The 16658-nt window shown below is 47.6% G+C and overlaps 1 protein-coding gene across 4 annotated transcripts in view; it reads left to right on the top strand.

The window, feature by feature from the left end:
- LOC137427412 (ubiquitin carboxyl-terminal hydrolase 8) overlaps positions 1 to 16658 on the top strand; it is a 171873-nt gene that overhangs the window by 23433 nt on the left and 131782 nt on the right. For 3 of the 4 annotated variants that reach the window (XM_068116890.2, XM_068116889.2, XM_068116891.2), the window contains one exon: positions 3697 to 3775. The exons of the other annotated variant lie outside the window; for it this stretch is intronic. In XM_068116890.2, coding sequence (XP_067972991.2) covers positions 3697 to 3775 — 79 coding nt within the window. The remainder of the gene's footprint in view (positions 1 to 3696; positions 3776 to 16658) is intronic. 4 annotated transcript variants of the gene reach the window in all.

Here is a 16658-nt window from a genome sequence, read left to right on the forward strand (position 1 = left end):
CCAAACACTAAGCTTCCCACCTAGAGCAAAATTGAAAAACGGCAAAAGGTTCCACCGCGAATGACCCAATATTCAATTTTGAGTTTTTTTTTGTTGTTTTTTGTTAACTGTTTTGACCCTTGTCACCCCAAGTCCCCGCCCCTTGGGGTATGAACAAATACAAAAATGTAAATGTAAATACAAAAAAATCGTTGCATATTTCATTTCAAAGTTTCATTTAAAGATGTGCCTGTAATTGCATTTTATGGTATTCTCGACCTTTTGGCCCCGCCACAGGGGGCGGGAACAAAATAATACTTCTCTCGCACTGTTGTGCCATTTGGTGATCATAACCACATTTGGTGAATTTCTGCACAACTGTTTAGGGCCGTGGTTCCCAACCTGGGGGCCATGGTGTATTTCTCGGGGGGCCATGGGGTAATTTGAACCATACTAAAAATTAAATATTGTTTCTTTTTTTAAAAAATATATTGTTTTGACATTGATATTGTTTTATTTTTTTTCCTATTGCAGATTTGACGTTATGGCCTCTGGGAGTAAAAAAAGAAAGTATCTTGACGAATACATAAAGCTTAGATTCACGTCCATTACCGTGTCTGGCCAAGAGAAACCACAATGTGTGCTGTGTCACAAGGTTTTGAGTACTGAATCCATGAGGTCATCCAAGTTGAAGTTGTACCTCGAGACGAATCACGCACAACATGCAGAGCAGGATCCCGAATTTCTCAAGCGGCATGAAAGAAATTTAAAGCGACAGAAGTTGGATGAGGGAGGAGCTTTTCAACAACAAAATGTAGCAATTGTCCAGGCTTCTTATGAAGTTTCTCTTGAAATTGCAAAGAAGAAAAAATCCCACTCGATTGGGGAGACACCCATCAAGCCTTGTACCCTCCTCATTGTCGAATCGGCAAGGCAGAGGCTCGCAAAGTTGAACAGGTGTCTTTATCGAATAACACAGTGCAGCGTCGTATCCGTGACATGTCGGAAGATGTGAAACAACAGATCATCAATGAGATTAAGGCGGCGCCTTTCGGCTTGTTTTCTTTTCAACTTGATGAATCGACCGATGTTAGTTCCTTCTCCCAGCTACTGCCATTCGTTCGCTATGTCAAGGGAGATGATATCAAGGAAGAATTATTGTTCTGCAGTGCCCTGGAAACAACGACAAAAGCTAACGACGTCATGGAAAAAAAATGAAGTTGTTCTTCCATACGGGAAGAATTCAGTGGGAGAATGTATGCGGTGTCTGTACTAACTGTGCTCATGCCATGCTTGGTTCCAAATCCGGATTCCAAGCAAAAGTGAAGATGCTGGCACCACAAGCGAAAGGAACCCACTGTATGATTCATCGCTACGCCCTGGCTTGTAAGACTCTCCCTCTCTCAATGAAGAAAGTTCTTGAAGTCGTAATCAAGATTGTTAACAACATCAAGGCAGGGGCTCTCAACACCCGAATGTTTAAGGAGCTGTGCAAAGACATGAATGCGGAACATGAAACGTTGCTGTACTATACTGCTGTATGCTGGCTTTCGAAAGGGAATGTTCTGAACCGCGTCTTTGAACTTCGTGCGGAAGTCAAACATTTCTTGAATTTTCAAGGGAAACATGACCTCCTGCAGCATTACGACGAAGAATTGTGGAATGAACGACTTGCTTATCTTGCTGACATTTTCGAGCAGCAGAAACAGCTGAACCTCAAGCTCCAAGGAAGAGCGACTAATATTATTCTTTTCCACGATCATCTCAGAGGATTTGTTGCCAAGCTCCAAAACTGGCGCAGGAAAGTGAACACAGGAAACATTGCTATGTTCGAAAGAATGTCTGAATTGCAACACAGCATGGGAAAAGAGCTTGATCCCGTACTGAAAAATGACATTCTTGAGCATCTGCAATCACTGGCGCTAGAATTTCATAAGTATTTTCCTGATTTAGACGACAATGAGGCAAAAATTGTGAGGAATCCTTTTTCCGTCAACCTTTACGTGGAGAGCATGCTGGAGGCAATGCAAGATGAATTCCTGGATCTCCGAAACGATTCATTTGCCAAAGACACATTCGAAGAGAAGAGCTTGACGGAGTTTTGGGTGGGAATGGGTCGCTACCCTAATATCAGCCAGATAGCTATCTGGGTGCTTCTGCCATTCTCGTCTACCTATCTCTGCGAAGCGGGGTTTTCCACGCTGTTGAATATCAAATCGAAACAGTGTAATCGGCTCCATGTGGAAGATTACTTCCGCTGTGCCCTGACAACCACGGATACCCCAATTGGTAGCTAAAATGCAATTTCAGCCATCCCACTGAGTTTTAAATTCACTTTTATGGTGCATGCACCGCGTCCCTAGTTTTGATTACCCGAGTTGTTGTCGAATTGAGTTTCTTTTTGTGAGATTATAACACACTGCTTTATACAGACACAACAGAGGTTTTTAGTTTTCACATATTCTTGACTTGGAACCTTTTCATACTGTTTTCTTGTGTGACAGTTCTATTTTATGCTGTCCATGGTGTTGCTACTAATAATATTAAAATCTCATATCAAACATGCATCATTCGAGCGACGTTGCTTTGTTTGCTTCTTCCAAAAACGATGTAGTTGGGAGCCAGTAAGGAACAGAAAAAAACGATGGAACTAAATCTTCATGTTGGCTACTTGGAATTCCTCATTTTCTGTGTAATAATTTACCAATTCTCATACAAACAAAATAGCCAATTAAAGGAAAAAAACACCTCTCAGAATGCACCACAGGGCATCTAGAAATCAAAATGTTTCTGGGGGGCATGCCCCCAGAACCCCCTAGCCTGCTTACACGCGCTCCGCTGCTCGACCCTCGTGAAAGGGAGGGGGGTGCTGGGGATGTGCTCTGGGAGCCAAGGGGGCCATAACACAAAAAAGGTTGGGAACCTCTGGTTTAGGAGATAGCATTAAGGACAGACAGACATTCACACGGAGCCGATTACTGTATGACCCTGTTTTTAGCTCACCTGGAACATAGTTCCAGGGAGCTTATGCGATGGCGCATCATCAATCCGTCTGTAAACACTTGCAACTTCTTCTCTGAAACTGCTGATGGGATTGTGATCAAACTTGGCGCAAATGATATATGGTATGTTGCAACTCAAGTTTGTTCACGGCATTAAAAAATATCGGGGTTGAAGGGGTCTACTGGTGGGTCAAAGTGGATCCAGGTTTGACTCCCTAAAATAGGAATTTGCTTTTTCTTCTGAAACTACATGCACTATTTCGATGAAATTTGACCACAACCTTCACCACCCGTAGCGTTTGTTCCCAAAATCAAAAAAAAATCGGGGTCTAAGGCAGTCTATGGGGGCTTGGCCCTCAAAATAGGTATTTGCTTTCTTCTCAGAAACTACACACACAATTTCGATGAAACTTGACCACATCGTTCAACACCTATGATACACCAAAGCCCAAAGTGGGGGTGGGGAGGTGGGAGGTGGGGGGGGGGGGGGGGGGGACTTATCTTTTGCAGTCAAGTGTTATTAGTCAAGCTACCCCATTTAATCTAATTGCCTAAAGGGACTTTGTTAATCCAATTGTTGTTAATAGTGTGTGTGTGTGTGTGTGTGTGTGTGTGTGTGTGTGTGTGTGTGTGTGTGTGTACATGCACGTGTACATGCACAGACAAGCCATGTGATGAAGATAGTTATGGTGTGCTTATACTTCGTGATTGACAGGTATGAGGAGTTAGAAGTGAGAAGAAATTTGGAAAAGAAAGACAGGGAAGAGGAAAAGAAGAGGGCACAGGCTTCCAAGGTGAAGGATTTTTTTTTGGTGTAATGGTGTAGTTTTAATAAAAAGTGCTTTGCAATGTTGGTGATTTAAAAGTGATCCATTAAACTCGACTTCATTCTATTGAATCATTGGAGTAGTAGACATGCCAGATTTCTGTCATTTTTGGGGGTTTTCGCCTTTAATTTTTTTTCCCCAAAAATAGTTACATTAGTTGATAATTCCAACATTCCCCTTTGTTACACTATTTTCTGCCCAATGATATCATGGCAAAAACAACCAGGAGGAGGTTTCATGTTTCTGTTTTAGTTGGTTAGTTGGTAGATGTTAAGTATCCCAGTCGGTGAGTTATCACCAGCACCCTGAACAAATTACAAATTCCTCTCACATTTATTGAAATGGTAGACTTGGCAAGCATTATGTACTTCGGCCAAAAACCTTCCTCGGTTGACTCCACAAAAAGGTGGGACTAATTTTAAGAGTAGAAGTAGTTGGTGTGCGTCGCCCTGGAGAGGGAACATCTACGGACATGCGTTTCAGGCTTGTTGGCCCTCATCAGCATGGATCAGAACCTGTGGTGCTGGGGTACTCCCTGCAGTGAACTGGTCAAAATTTAAATTTAAAATGGCTCTTCTGGCAAAGAAAAACCAGCCCGAAATACTTGTCTGTTGATGTCTCCCATGTCTGTGGATATTTACACCATGACTATTGTCGAGGATAATTTTTAGATCATTATTAGGTCAACATAATTGTAGTGGAAATAATCCATTGTCCTCTCAGTGGTTTTACAGTGAAGAGTTTTCATATTCGGGAGAAATAAGGCTTTCAATACAAAACATCAAGTATATAGCTCAAGTACAGAAATTGACAAAGAACTCGTATGACAAACCCAATGAAAACCAGCCTATCTCTCCCCATCCCTTGTGACAGAGCCCTTTATATAGTTTTTTGGCTGTTGACCAAGGAGGGTGGTGGGGTTAACTTCAAAGTACAGGGGTGGGGGGAGGATGTGGAGAAGGGGGCCGGGAGACCTTCAGGAGATATATCAATCGTGGCATCACGAAGTCGGGGCTTTGGAGAAACCCAGGAAATGAGCTGAGCCCAGTCGGTTACCGAGACAACAGAAATCCCCCAAGGGGTGAGTTTTCCAGAAATTAACTGTAAACATGCAGTCCACCCCTGTAGAGGCCTTCAGCAAACTGCCTGACATCAGAGGACAACCTTGGGATGGCAGATTGGTTGTCACCTGAGGTGAGACAGAAGGCTGTAGATTTTAAAACCGAATTCATTATCAAGCCTGCCCATTATATGGCAGATACATGATATGTTATTTTTAATTTTTAATCTATTCTAATTACACAATACATATTTAAATTGATCAGATTAACAGTATGGTAAGGCTCCACAAAGTTAAGCACTAATATATTGTTGCGGATCTCCGACGTCGGCCTTCCCCTTATCAAGAGGGGGTTAATCCCCTTGTCCTTTATCTGGCCGCCGCGATCCTGTAGTTATCACGTTCCTTCCGGTCGGTGTTAAATAGGGTTGTTGGTCAAATTAATCCTATTACCTAAGTACTAACACCGACCGTGAAGCAAGGAAATAACTCACGCCCGAATCACGGATATTGATGGAATATGCCGAGCGGATAGCAATCCGCGATCCGAGCTGTTAACCAATGACTAGACCCGATTATAGCGGTTCCGAATCGTGCCACGCTCACCCAATTGAGAAAAGACGAGGACGATCAAATTAGGAAGAAACCAGGAAGAACAAGGTGATTTATTAACAATTTGTACAAGAAGAGGAAAAGAAAGAATGTACAAGGAAGAGGAAGAAAAAGGACACAGGGCAGCCTTAATCACAGTCTTAACTTATTCCCTGGACTCGGGCCCACTCGCCCTCAGACTCGGTCTCAGACTCAGACTCACGCGGGGATGTAGAAGGTAGGGTGGAAGGTCCAGCGATGGCGTCCACATCTCGTCCCGGTCCTTGACTCGTTCCATGCAGACGATGGTGGACGGCAGGCAGCTCTTCCCGTGTAGTGTAGGCGCGAGCGGACAATTATTGTGACGGGGAAAGGTCGGTAAGCTGGCGGTTATTGCACGCTTAGCCGCATACGTAATAAGTGTACCGGCGCCTTTACACGCGCTCCCGGTATCGCTGGGTAATACGCCACTTCCCCACTGATGTTACCACAGCCAAGCCAAGCCCCAGTTCCTTGCCACCGCCGTATGCACGCGGATCCTTGGATAGCCCGTCAATACCACATAGGTTCTTCAGTACTCAACTCAACTCTCGAGCGCCTCTCTCTCCCCGCTCAGAACTGAAGGTCAACCTGATATAACGAGTGCAGTTGCGTCAGTCCTCATAACTCGGGTGGAACTCAACTCGTAACTCGGGTAGGTCAAGCGCCTCTCCCTTCTCATAACTCGGGTACAGTGTTCACAATCAGTCCTCCCTTCATAACTCAGGTCTCCATGATTGCAGCTGCGTCCCTCCTCATAACTGAGGTGGGGGCATCGCGCAAGGGGGTTATATTACCACGCCCAGCGAACCCTCTGGAATCTCCAGCCACACCCTATCAGGCGATCTTACTCGAGCCCTGGTTGGCTGGTGATGGCTTACCGGCTCCGCCTTGATGGCTGCTTGACGTGGCCGCACCTCCACCCCTGTGCTCCGCCCTCTTTTCGGGCCTCACCTCGTGGCTTTTGGGCTGGTTCGAGCGAGCAACTGGCATTTAACGCTGCCGGCCCAACGCGTAACAAACTGCGAGGGCGATGGAGTACAGACAGGGCAGCGCTTAATGGCCTTGCTTGGAGGGAGGCTGCAAAATGGACGAGGGGCTTACTCTTATTTGTTTTACGCAACGCAGATGCAACTATTGGGAATGGCCTTATCCTAAACACATACTATGAAATAACTGACGTCTTAAGGTGACCTATGTGTTGCTTGTGGCTTACCTATGGGGTGCAACCGTTAACCTTTAATGATGTTACCTGTGCTGGGTTCTCAAAACCGCAACACTGCACCCCTCCTTTCGCCAGGCTCGGCCCGAGCCGAACCACATAGCAGTGAGGATGGCCGGCTTCCGATACCTGGGTCAGGACTACTCTTTAACATTAGTGTGACACTTAGATGTGGTTTCCCTCTACTTTTAACCTACTACCCTGAGTGCGACAGTTTTAACACTAGATATGTCCCAACTGCTGCGTTGTGTACTACCTAACTGACTCACGCCCACAATTAACTGAATTACGGAATTATTCTCAATCTACACATAAAGCCGGTGGGGAGCATGTTATTTACAAGACACTAATTAATTATTTACACTACAACCCAGGACCTGTCTTTTGTGGGAAAAAGAAGAACATTTGAGAAGAGGAAACACCAATTGCACTGCACCACCAATACACCATACACCAATATTCACCGAAATAAAAAAATGCACAAAAAGCACCATCATCAAAAAATGCACAAGAACATTTCAAAATCCTATAAATGATGCCTTGTCTTGACTGCTGGGCCGATGTATCTTCTTGCTTCTGGCTTCATCTTCTTCTTCGGTGTGCCATCGTTAAACTTGTTGCTTTCTCGTCCGGGCACACCAAAGATTAATTAACAAAAAAGGGCACAAAACGCGTCCGCTTTTTTTATTTGGCCAGCAGGGCCAGCGTAGGTGGTCCGACTGCTTGGCATGTGCGCCACTTAAAAACAGTGGTCCGCAAGCAAGATGCTGCTGGCAGCAATGGTCTGCTCCAGCAAAGGTGCCAGGCCACAGAACGTGTGGTCCATATGGTGTATCAGTGCAGGCGGCAGGTATCAGGGTGCAGTGCAGAGTGCGGCCGCACGGCTCAGGACACTTGCACACTCCCCTCGCACAAAAGCTCAGGACACTTGCACACTCCCCTCGCACAAAAGACCATGGGTCCATGAGTGGGGAGGAAGACAAAGCAGAGATTAGTGGGGTCAAGGGCGGAAGGGTACACACAATACAAGGTAATGTGATAGGGGCGCGGGAGAGCGAGCTGAGAAAGCTCGTCCCTACTCGTCCGTCACCCCCCATGTCAATCTCCACTACCCTTGCCCTTCCCCGTATTTACACAATTTACAAATTCGTCTCTACTGTCTCGTCCCCCATATCTCCCCTAAAACCAAATTTGTCCCCAATCCCTCCCAAGATGGAAGGGATGGAATTAACACAATGTCTCACCGACGTCAAGATGCGTCTTTACCTTCCAAATACTTGCAAAATCTGGTGTGGAGTCATGTCACCTCGGTGAGAGGATGCGGATGGTGCGAAGAGATTTTCTCCTATCTATCCTCTAATTGACTAATTTCTAATTTCTAATTGATAGATCCCTGGTGTTGGGCTAGCGGCTAGGGTGCCAGCTTAGGATCCTAGGATCCTGGGTTTGAATCCCGGTTGATCGCTGAATTAACGCCAGGGGGGTTGACTCAGCCTGTCATCCTTCCGAGGTCGGCAAATTGAGTACCAGTACACTGGTAATTCCCTGTTTATCGTAAAAAGGTGACAAACAGGGTTGGCGGCAGGAAGGGCATCCGGCCGTAAAACATTGCTTCAAAAAGGGAACCAAAAAACAACAACAACCACGGTCCCCGAAAAGGCCAACCCCCGCTTTGCGGGGAAAAATGGCCTCTAAACGGTGGTTATCCTCTAATTGACATTAACTCTTTACTCTACCCGGGGTCTTACCCTGCCAATCCAATTGGCCTCTTTACACTATGCGGTTCTAAAAACCAATTCCCATTGACCATACTGTGGTGCTCTTACAAATTTGGGGTCACACTCCCCCAATTTTTCTATCTGTGCCCTCGCACAATTTCGGGGCTGGGTCGTGTGGCTCTACCAGCAGGTCTACCTACCTGCGCACCTCCGCCACTGAAGTCGCCACCCGAGCTTGCCTAGCTCCTGCGACTACCCTAACTTGGGGAAGGCCCTGCTGGCGCTCTCACCCCACTACTGCCCTCTAGCATCGGGCTACCCGGGTCCTTCTCTCGGAGCCTCGGGCCCCACTGGACTCTACCTGAACGCCACCTGGCTCCCAGAGCCTACCTGCGGCTTCACCTGGCCGACAGACTACCAGTGGCGGAGTGCCCCAATAACCATACTCACCAACAGGCTCACACGCCCAGCCATTCCACTTACTTACGCACCCATCCAAGCAATACTCTGCTACTCGCTGCACCACAGATGTCAATATCCAACAAATTTCCCTACTCCCTGTACCTAACTTTAAACTACCCTCCCCGGGTATTCATGAAGGGTCCATCTTCCCCTATCCACTCCTTCGCACCATGCACTCCACACCACTCATTTCACACACCATTTGCTCCACACCATTTATTCCATACCATTTATTCACTTGCACCCCATGCAAATCCATCACTCAATACACTTACACTTGCCCACAATACTCTACTCATACACTTTCACACACACACACACACATCATTCTCGAGCATTGCCTCATTTGCTCACCAGCACCACCAAGACTCCCATGCACAATTCCTCATTTGCGCCTAAAGCGCATCCTCATACTCACACACACAGCATCATCTGACTAGCTATTTCCTCTAATACTCGTGCTTTCCCTGTCATCCCTTTACACGAAGTACATCCCACGTCATTAACATCCACCTAAGCTCTCTACGTCCCCACTACTCGTACCATGTCTCTACTTAAATCTCATGTCATCTACTGTCATCTTTCTAAATTCCTATCAATTATCCTAGCCCGCCCTGGCTCGCTTTCACACTGCCAAACCCCATAAATCTATAGCTCCTGTGCCCAAAAATGTGAGGAATGATAGAGCTACCAACCCTCTACATCGGATACCATTTGCCATCACTATGGCTACTGTCCACTGTACTCGAGCCTCGGTGCGGAAATACATTGTCATTTCAGCTCGGCTTCGCAAAGCCGAGCAATGCATACTGGTGGCCTGTCTCCTGTAGGTTGGGTCCGTCTGGCATTTTCGATTCTGGGGAGGAGGCATACTTGGGCCGAGGTTCCAGGCACCATCTCGGCGCGGAGCCTTTCGGTCTCCAGCCCGATGACCCAACCTCCCCCGGGCAGAGCCCCGCGCCCGCCAGGGGGCGAAGGTCCGACCTGGCCTACCTCCCCCGGAATCGTGCCGATCGCCTTGCCCGCGAAGGTGCGGCACCGACCAGACAGGGCGGAGCCCGGCCCGAATCGTGTACGGCGCTCCTTGCAAGAGCGCTGCGGCAACGATCCCCGCCGGCCCCCGCAGCACACAAAGCGCACCACGCCCCGTGAGCTCGCGTCGGCTATACGTCGGCCTCACCGCTGCCCCGGTCTGCGTCGATGCTTGGATCGCATTCTCACATCCACACCTCGCGACCCTTTCTACACTCATACAGCCCATACACTCCCTGCACTCTATCACCGCACGCTCTCGTGCACACTCTTTCGTTCCACACTGAGGTGCACACCACTCTGTTATACACTCCGTAACACACCTTTCTTCCCCGCACTCCTCTCGTGCACTCTCCCCCGTTACGTACTCCGTAACCACCATGGGTGTGCACTCTTGCACATACCCACTCACGCGCTCAGGTGTGCACTCTCGCACACCCTCTCCAACGTGCTCTGGTGTGCACTCCCGCACACTCTCTACAACCATTGCACACTCTTGGTCACACTCACTCCCACTTTCACACTCTAACACAATCGCGCTTCGGCGCACACCTTCTCCTCACACTCGCGCCATTTCCTTTCACACAGCGCACCACGGACCTTCCACAAGCGCCCGGGTGACGCCGGGATCCCAAGCGCGCGAAAAATCCTTTCGCGCTAAACCTTTTCGTGCCATATACAGCCCGGCTTACCTTCGGGATCCTTTTCTCTTCACACAGCTGCAAACTTTTATTGGAATTAGGCAGCACGACATCATAATGCGAACACAGACTTTGTACATACTCCATCTTTTCCTCCCGCGATTGCTCTTCTAAGTCCGCCGTCTCTTCAAGCCCAATTTCCATTATGATTATGTCCTTTTCTTCATTAAGCTCGACGACCGCTGGTGCACATAAAATAAAATTTTCCAATTCAGCGGCCGTCGGCTTTACTATCCCCCGTGTCGCGATTTCTACCCCGGTCCAATTAACTTCGCTTTGCTCGAACTCGCTTTCCCCGCTCTTCTCAAATTGCGCTACCCCGTCGCGTACCACTGTGCCTTTCCCGCTCGACCTGCGTCCAATGTCCTTCCCCAATGCTTTTATTTGGCCACCTATTCTGGTTCCAAACCCTGTTAACCCCTCGTTTATTTCTCTGGCTTGGCGACCCACGTCCTTCAATTGGCCTCCCAATTTGCTTTCTAATCCCCCCAATTTGCTTTCTAATCCCCCAATTTGGCTTCCCAATTGCTCCCCCATTCTATTTTCCAAATTACTTAACCCGTCTCTCAATCCCCCAATTTGGTTTCCCACATCATTTCTCAATCCCCCAATTTGGTTTCCCAATTTATTCATTTCCCTGGTGGATTTGTCCCCATCACGCCTTGCTTCATCCCTCTGCATTTCTATAGACGCTCGTAGTTGCTCTATGAGTAAATACAGGTCCCAACCCGCTGGTACGGGGGGCTCGGCTCTTGCCGCCATGTGCGAGGCGCCGCAATTTTGCTCGCCTGCAACCCCTACTGCTGCATCCTCTCCAATTCCCTCTTCCATTCCTCCCAATTGTCCTTCCTGGGGGTCCTGGGTTAATTCTGACCCCTCCTCTACCTCCTCATTTACCCCCACCGGCATCCGACCGCCTTGGCTATCCATGGCACGATGTTAATTTGGATGTTACTGCTAAATTTGGGTCGCTCGTAATTTTGACCAAATTTGTCCAAAAGATAAAAAATTTGGTTCGGGTTCCAAATCCCACTCCTGACACCAATTGTTGCGGATCTCCGACGTCGGCCTTCCCCTTATCAAGAGGGGGTTAATCCCCTTGTCCTTTATCTGGCCGATGCGATCCTGAAGTTATCACGTTCCTTCCGGTCGGTGTTAAATAGGGTTGTTGGTCGAATTAGTCCTATTACCTAAGTACTAACACCGACCGTGAAGCAAGGAAATAACTCCTGCCCGAATCACGGATATTGATGGAATATGCCGAGCGGATAGCAATCCGCGATCCGAGCTGTTAACCAATGACGAGACCCGATTATAGCGGTTCCGAATCGTGCCACGCTTACCCAATTGAGAAAAGACTAGGACGATCGAATTAGGAAGAAACAAGGAAGAACAAGGTGATTTATTAACAATTTGTACAAGAAGAGGAAAATAAAGAATGTACAAGGAAGAGGAAGAAAAAGGACACAGGGCCGCCTTAATCACAGTCTTAACTTATTCCCTGGACTCAGGCCCGCTCGCTCTCAGACTCGGTCTCAGACTCAGACTGAGGCGGGGATGTAGAAGGTAGGGTGGAAGGTCCGGCGATGGCGTCCACAGCTCGTTCCGGTCCTTGACTCGTTCCGTGCAGACGATGGTGGACGGCAGGCAGCTCTTTCCGTGTAGCGTAGGCGCAAGCGGACAATTATTGTGACGGGGAAAGGTCGGTAAGCTGGCGGTTATTGCTCGCTTAGCCGCATACGTAATAAGTGTACCGGCGCCTTTACACGCGCTCCCGGTATCGCTGGGTAATACGCCACTGCCCCACTGATGTTACCACAGTCAAGCCAAGCCCCAGTTCCTTGCCACCGCCCTATGCACGCGGATCCTTGGATAACCCGTCAATACCACGTAGGTTCTTCAGTACTCAACTCTCCAGCGCCTCTCTCTCCCCGCTCAGAACTGAAGGTCAACCTGATATAACGAGTGCAGTTGCGTCAGTCCTCATAACTCGGGTGGAACTCAACTCGTAACTCGGGTAGGTCAAGCGCCTCTCCCTTCTCATAACTTGGGTACAATGTTCACAATCAGTCCTCCCCTCATAACTCAGGTCTCCATGATTGCAGCTGCGTCCCTCCTCATAACTGAGGTGGGGGCATCGCGCAAGGGGTTATATTACCACGCCCAGCGAACCCTCTGGAATCTCCAGCCACATCCTTTCAGGCGATCTTACTTTAGCCCTGGTTGGCTGGTGATGGCTTACCGGCTCCGCCTTGATGGCTGCTTGACATGGCCGCACCTCCACCCCTGCGCTCCGCCCCCTTTTCGGGCCTCACCTCGTGGCTTTTGGGCTGGTTTGAGCGAGCAACTGGCAGCTAACGCTGCCGGCCCAACGCGTAACAAACTGCGAGGGCGATGGAGTACAGACAGGGCAGCGCTTAATGGCGTCGCTTGGAGGGAGGCTGCAAAATGGACGAGGGGCCTACTCTTATTTGTTTTACGCAACGCAGATGCAACTATTGGGAATGGCCTTATCCTAAACACATACTATGAAATAACACGTCCTAAGGTGACCTTCGTGTTTCTTGTGGCCTACCTATGGGGTGCAACCTTTAACCCTTAATGATGTTACCTGTGCTGGGTTCTCAAAACCGCAACTATATATATATATATATATATATATATATATATATATATATATATATATATATATATATATATATATATGTATATGTATATATATGTATATGTATATATATGTATATGTATATATATATATATATATGTATATATATATGTATATATGTATATATGTATGTATATATGTATATATATATATATATATATGTATATATGTATGTATATATGTATATATATATATATATTATATATATATATATATATATATATACACAGACTTGGCATTTAATAAGGAATATTTCTTTTGTGGAGGTGAACTTACTTTTCAAGATGTCTTAGAACCAAAAGTTCATTGGAATTATGTTGAAATTATTCTAGATTTTGTTAATGTGACCTTTAAAAGAAACAAAAACCAAATTTGACATTTCGAAACAAATAAATTGATCCTTGAAAGTGATGTAAACTGATATCGAACTCAATTCACGGACAGTACTGTGTTAAACTTCTGTACGTTTTCCAGAAGTATCTCTTCATTTTGCACATTAGCCAAATTTATTTTCAACAAAAACAAAAGTTAAATTACGACTGGGATTACGGACAGTAAAATTACAGTTCAGTACGTCGTGTGACCCTCACGAGCATTCAGGAGAACACGTACACGTTGAGGCATGCTGTTCACGAGATTTGCCAAGGTTTGGACAGGAATCGCTTGCCATGCAGTGACAATAGCCTGCTGCAATTCACCCACTGGTCCAAGTGGTCAATTTGACGCGTTAATTCTGCCCACAAGTTCTCTATCGGATTCATATCCGGGGACATGGCAGGCCACTCCATATGCTCTACACCACGGTCAAGAAGAAAGTGTTGGATCATGCGAGCACGATGAGGCCGTGCATTGTCATCTTGGAAGACAAAGTTTCCTCGAAAGGCTGCACGAGCAAATATAAGCAATGTTTCTTCCAGAATGGCCCTGTACTTGAACTGGTTCAGGTTTCCATTCAGAACAACCAGGTCAGATTTTCCCCCTGCATGAAAAGCAGCCCAAACGGTCACCCCACCATCTCCAGCTTGGACTCTTGGCACTATACAATCTTTGTTGTAGGCTTCATGCACTTGTCTGCGCACTCGGACGCGGCCATCTTGACGATAGACCAGAAATCTAGACGTCACTGAAGATCCCATGATTCCAGTGTCCTGGCTGCCATTGACGGTGCCCTGGCCCACTGCAATCGGCGCTGGGGGTGTTGTCTGGTCAGGCATGGCTTTCTCAGGGGACGCGTGGCACGATAGCCTGCTTGAACCAGTCGTTGGTTGACAAGCCTTCTGGATACAGTCAAATTTGTCAGTTGCTGCCACTCAGCCCTAAGCCGATTAGCTGACTTGGTACGGCCATTGTGGACTAACCGGTGCAGCTGGCGATTATCCCTCCTTGTGGTTCTGCGGGGACGTCCTGGCCTCGGTATTGGAGTAGGGACACCCCTCTGAGCATTTCGTTTCAGGATCTTTGACACCTGACCTTGAGTGATGCCATACTGCCGAGCAATAGCACGCTCTTTCATGCCGTAATTTCGTAAAGCCACCACTCCATGACAAACAGCATTGTCGAGTTGACGGACCATCTCCAGAGGAAGCGGCAATAACTTTTGGAGACGTGCAGCAGTTGTTTTCCACTAATACAGAACGCAACAACCCTTGTATACCCGACTGTGAAGCCAATCGTCAAATGCACCTGTCCGTACATTTTGCCACGCCACCTGTAGTCCGTGGGCTGAGTAGGGTTTACATGCACCCCCCCCCCCCCCCCACAACTTAACTTCCCGGGTATGTGCATGTACCCCCCACCCTAGGGGTTAGGAAAAACCATGTTAACAGAAAAAAAACTCATTCCCTCATAGTTTGACCTCTGGTGACCTCATTAGTGAGCTCATTTGCATATAACACATCATTGTACTGAGTGTCCCAGGACAAACATTTTGAGGGGTCATATGCAACCATAGGATGACTAGGTAAAACGTTTTGGCCATTTGAATTTCGCCTACCCCATATTTTCGGAAATCACTGACACAGGGGGGTAACATAAAAATATGCATGGGAGGTACCTTGGGAATGAGTTTTTTTTCTGTTAACATGGTTTAATATACATACATACACACACTAGCAGAAGTACCCGGCATTGCCGGGCGGGGGAGGAGGAGGGGGGGGGGGAACGGGGGGAGGGGAGGGTGTGGGGGTGCCCGGGGGAAGAAGGGCCCTTCCCCCTCCCCCCTTCCCCTCCCCCTCCCCCCTCCCCCCCCCCCTTACCCTTCCCCCCTCCTCCCCTCCCCCCTCCCCCCTGTTCCTCTCCCCTCCTCTTCCCCCTCCCCTCCTCCTCCCCCTTAACACCAGGGGGGTTGACTCAGCCTGTCATCCTACCGAGGTCGGCAAATTGAGTACCAGTTCACTGGTAATTCCCTGTGTGCCGCAAGAGGCCCCTAACAGGGTTGGCGGCACGAACCCGGAAGTCGGAACTCATTGTCGTCAAAGAAATGTCGCATGTATGTTTCACTCTCTGTCACATGCCATTGGTCCCATGTCAATCGGATGAAGTTGAAAAATTAATATTACGAAGTTTCTCTGGGACGTACTGATTCCGAATAATGAAGTTGAAAAATTAACGTTCCGAAATACGCTAATTACGCTAACAGAAGCGCTGGCGCTGCGAAGCGCTAGAGGGAGCGCTGCACTCCCTCCCTTCGATTCCCTCCCTTTTCTGCTAGCGTTTCTGCGCTAATACGCTAATTTTAAAACCCGAAGTTTAAAAAAATTTAAGGTGTGCTGTAGTTGCTCTGAGATGTACTGATTCTGAATATGCCTTTGGTTTTTCTCTGCGATGAGTAGTTCTCGAGTTATAAGAGGACAAACAAACATACTTTACTGCTTTATATATATAGAAGTTGGTACGATTCAGCCAAGGAATCCCAGAGATAATTGCAATGAAGTGAGCTGCGCCGCCGGTAATATATTATAAAAAATGGTAATCTATGCAGCACGACATGGTCATCACGGAAAACAAGGCGCCTTTGCCGGCGCAAAACGGCTCTCCCAGGGTCAAACTCGGTATCGTTGTGAGCGCACAGTTCAGCCCTTCAAGAAAAAGTTTATTTTGTAAAAATCGAACCACGCGTTAAAAAGATATGACTGGTTTTGTTCGCCGGCACGTCGGCGCTCGAATCGGCTCGCGATAAAATCCAACACGTCCTTTGTCGGGGTCGTCTGAAGCAACCACGGGGCCTAGAAGGCTGGGACTGGTCTCAAAAGTTAGGTCTCGATCATATCTCGTAATTCTGGAAGCTGCACGTCTCTGTGATAATCTTGTGGACCATGACAAGAGATCGTGTGAGTCGCTCGCAACGGCTTCAAGCACTTC

The sequence above is a fragment of the Myxine glutinosa genome, chromosome 2 (assembly GCF_964187855.1).
Source record: "Myxine glutinosa chromosome 2, kmMyxGlut1.1, whole genome shotgun sequence".
NCBI lineage: Eukaryota > Metazoa > Chordata > Myxini > Myxiniformes > Myxinidae > Myxine > Myxine glutinosa.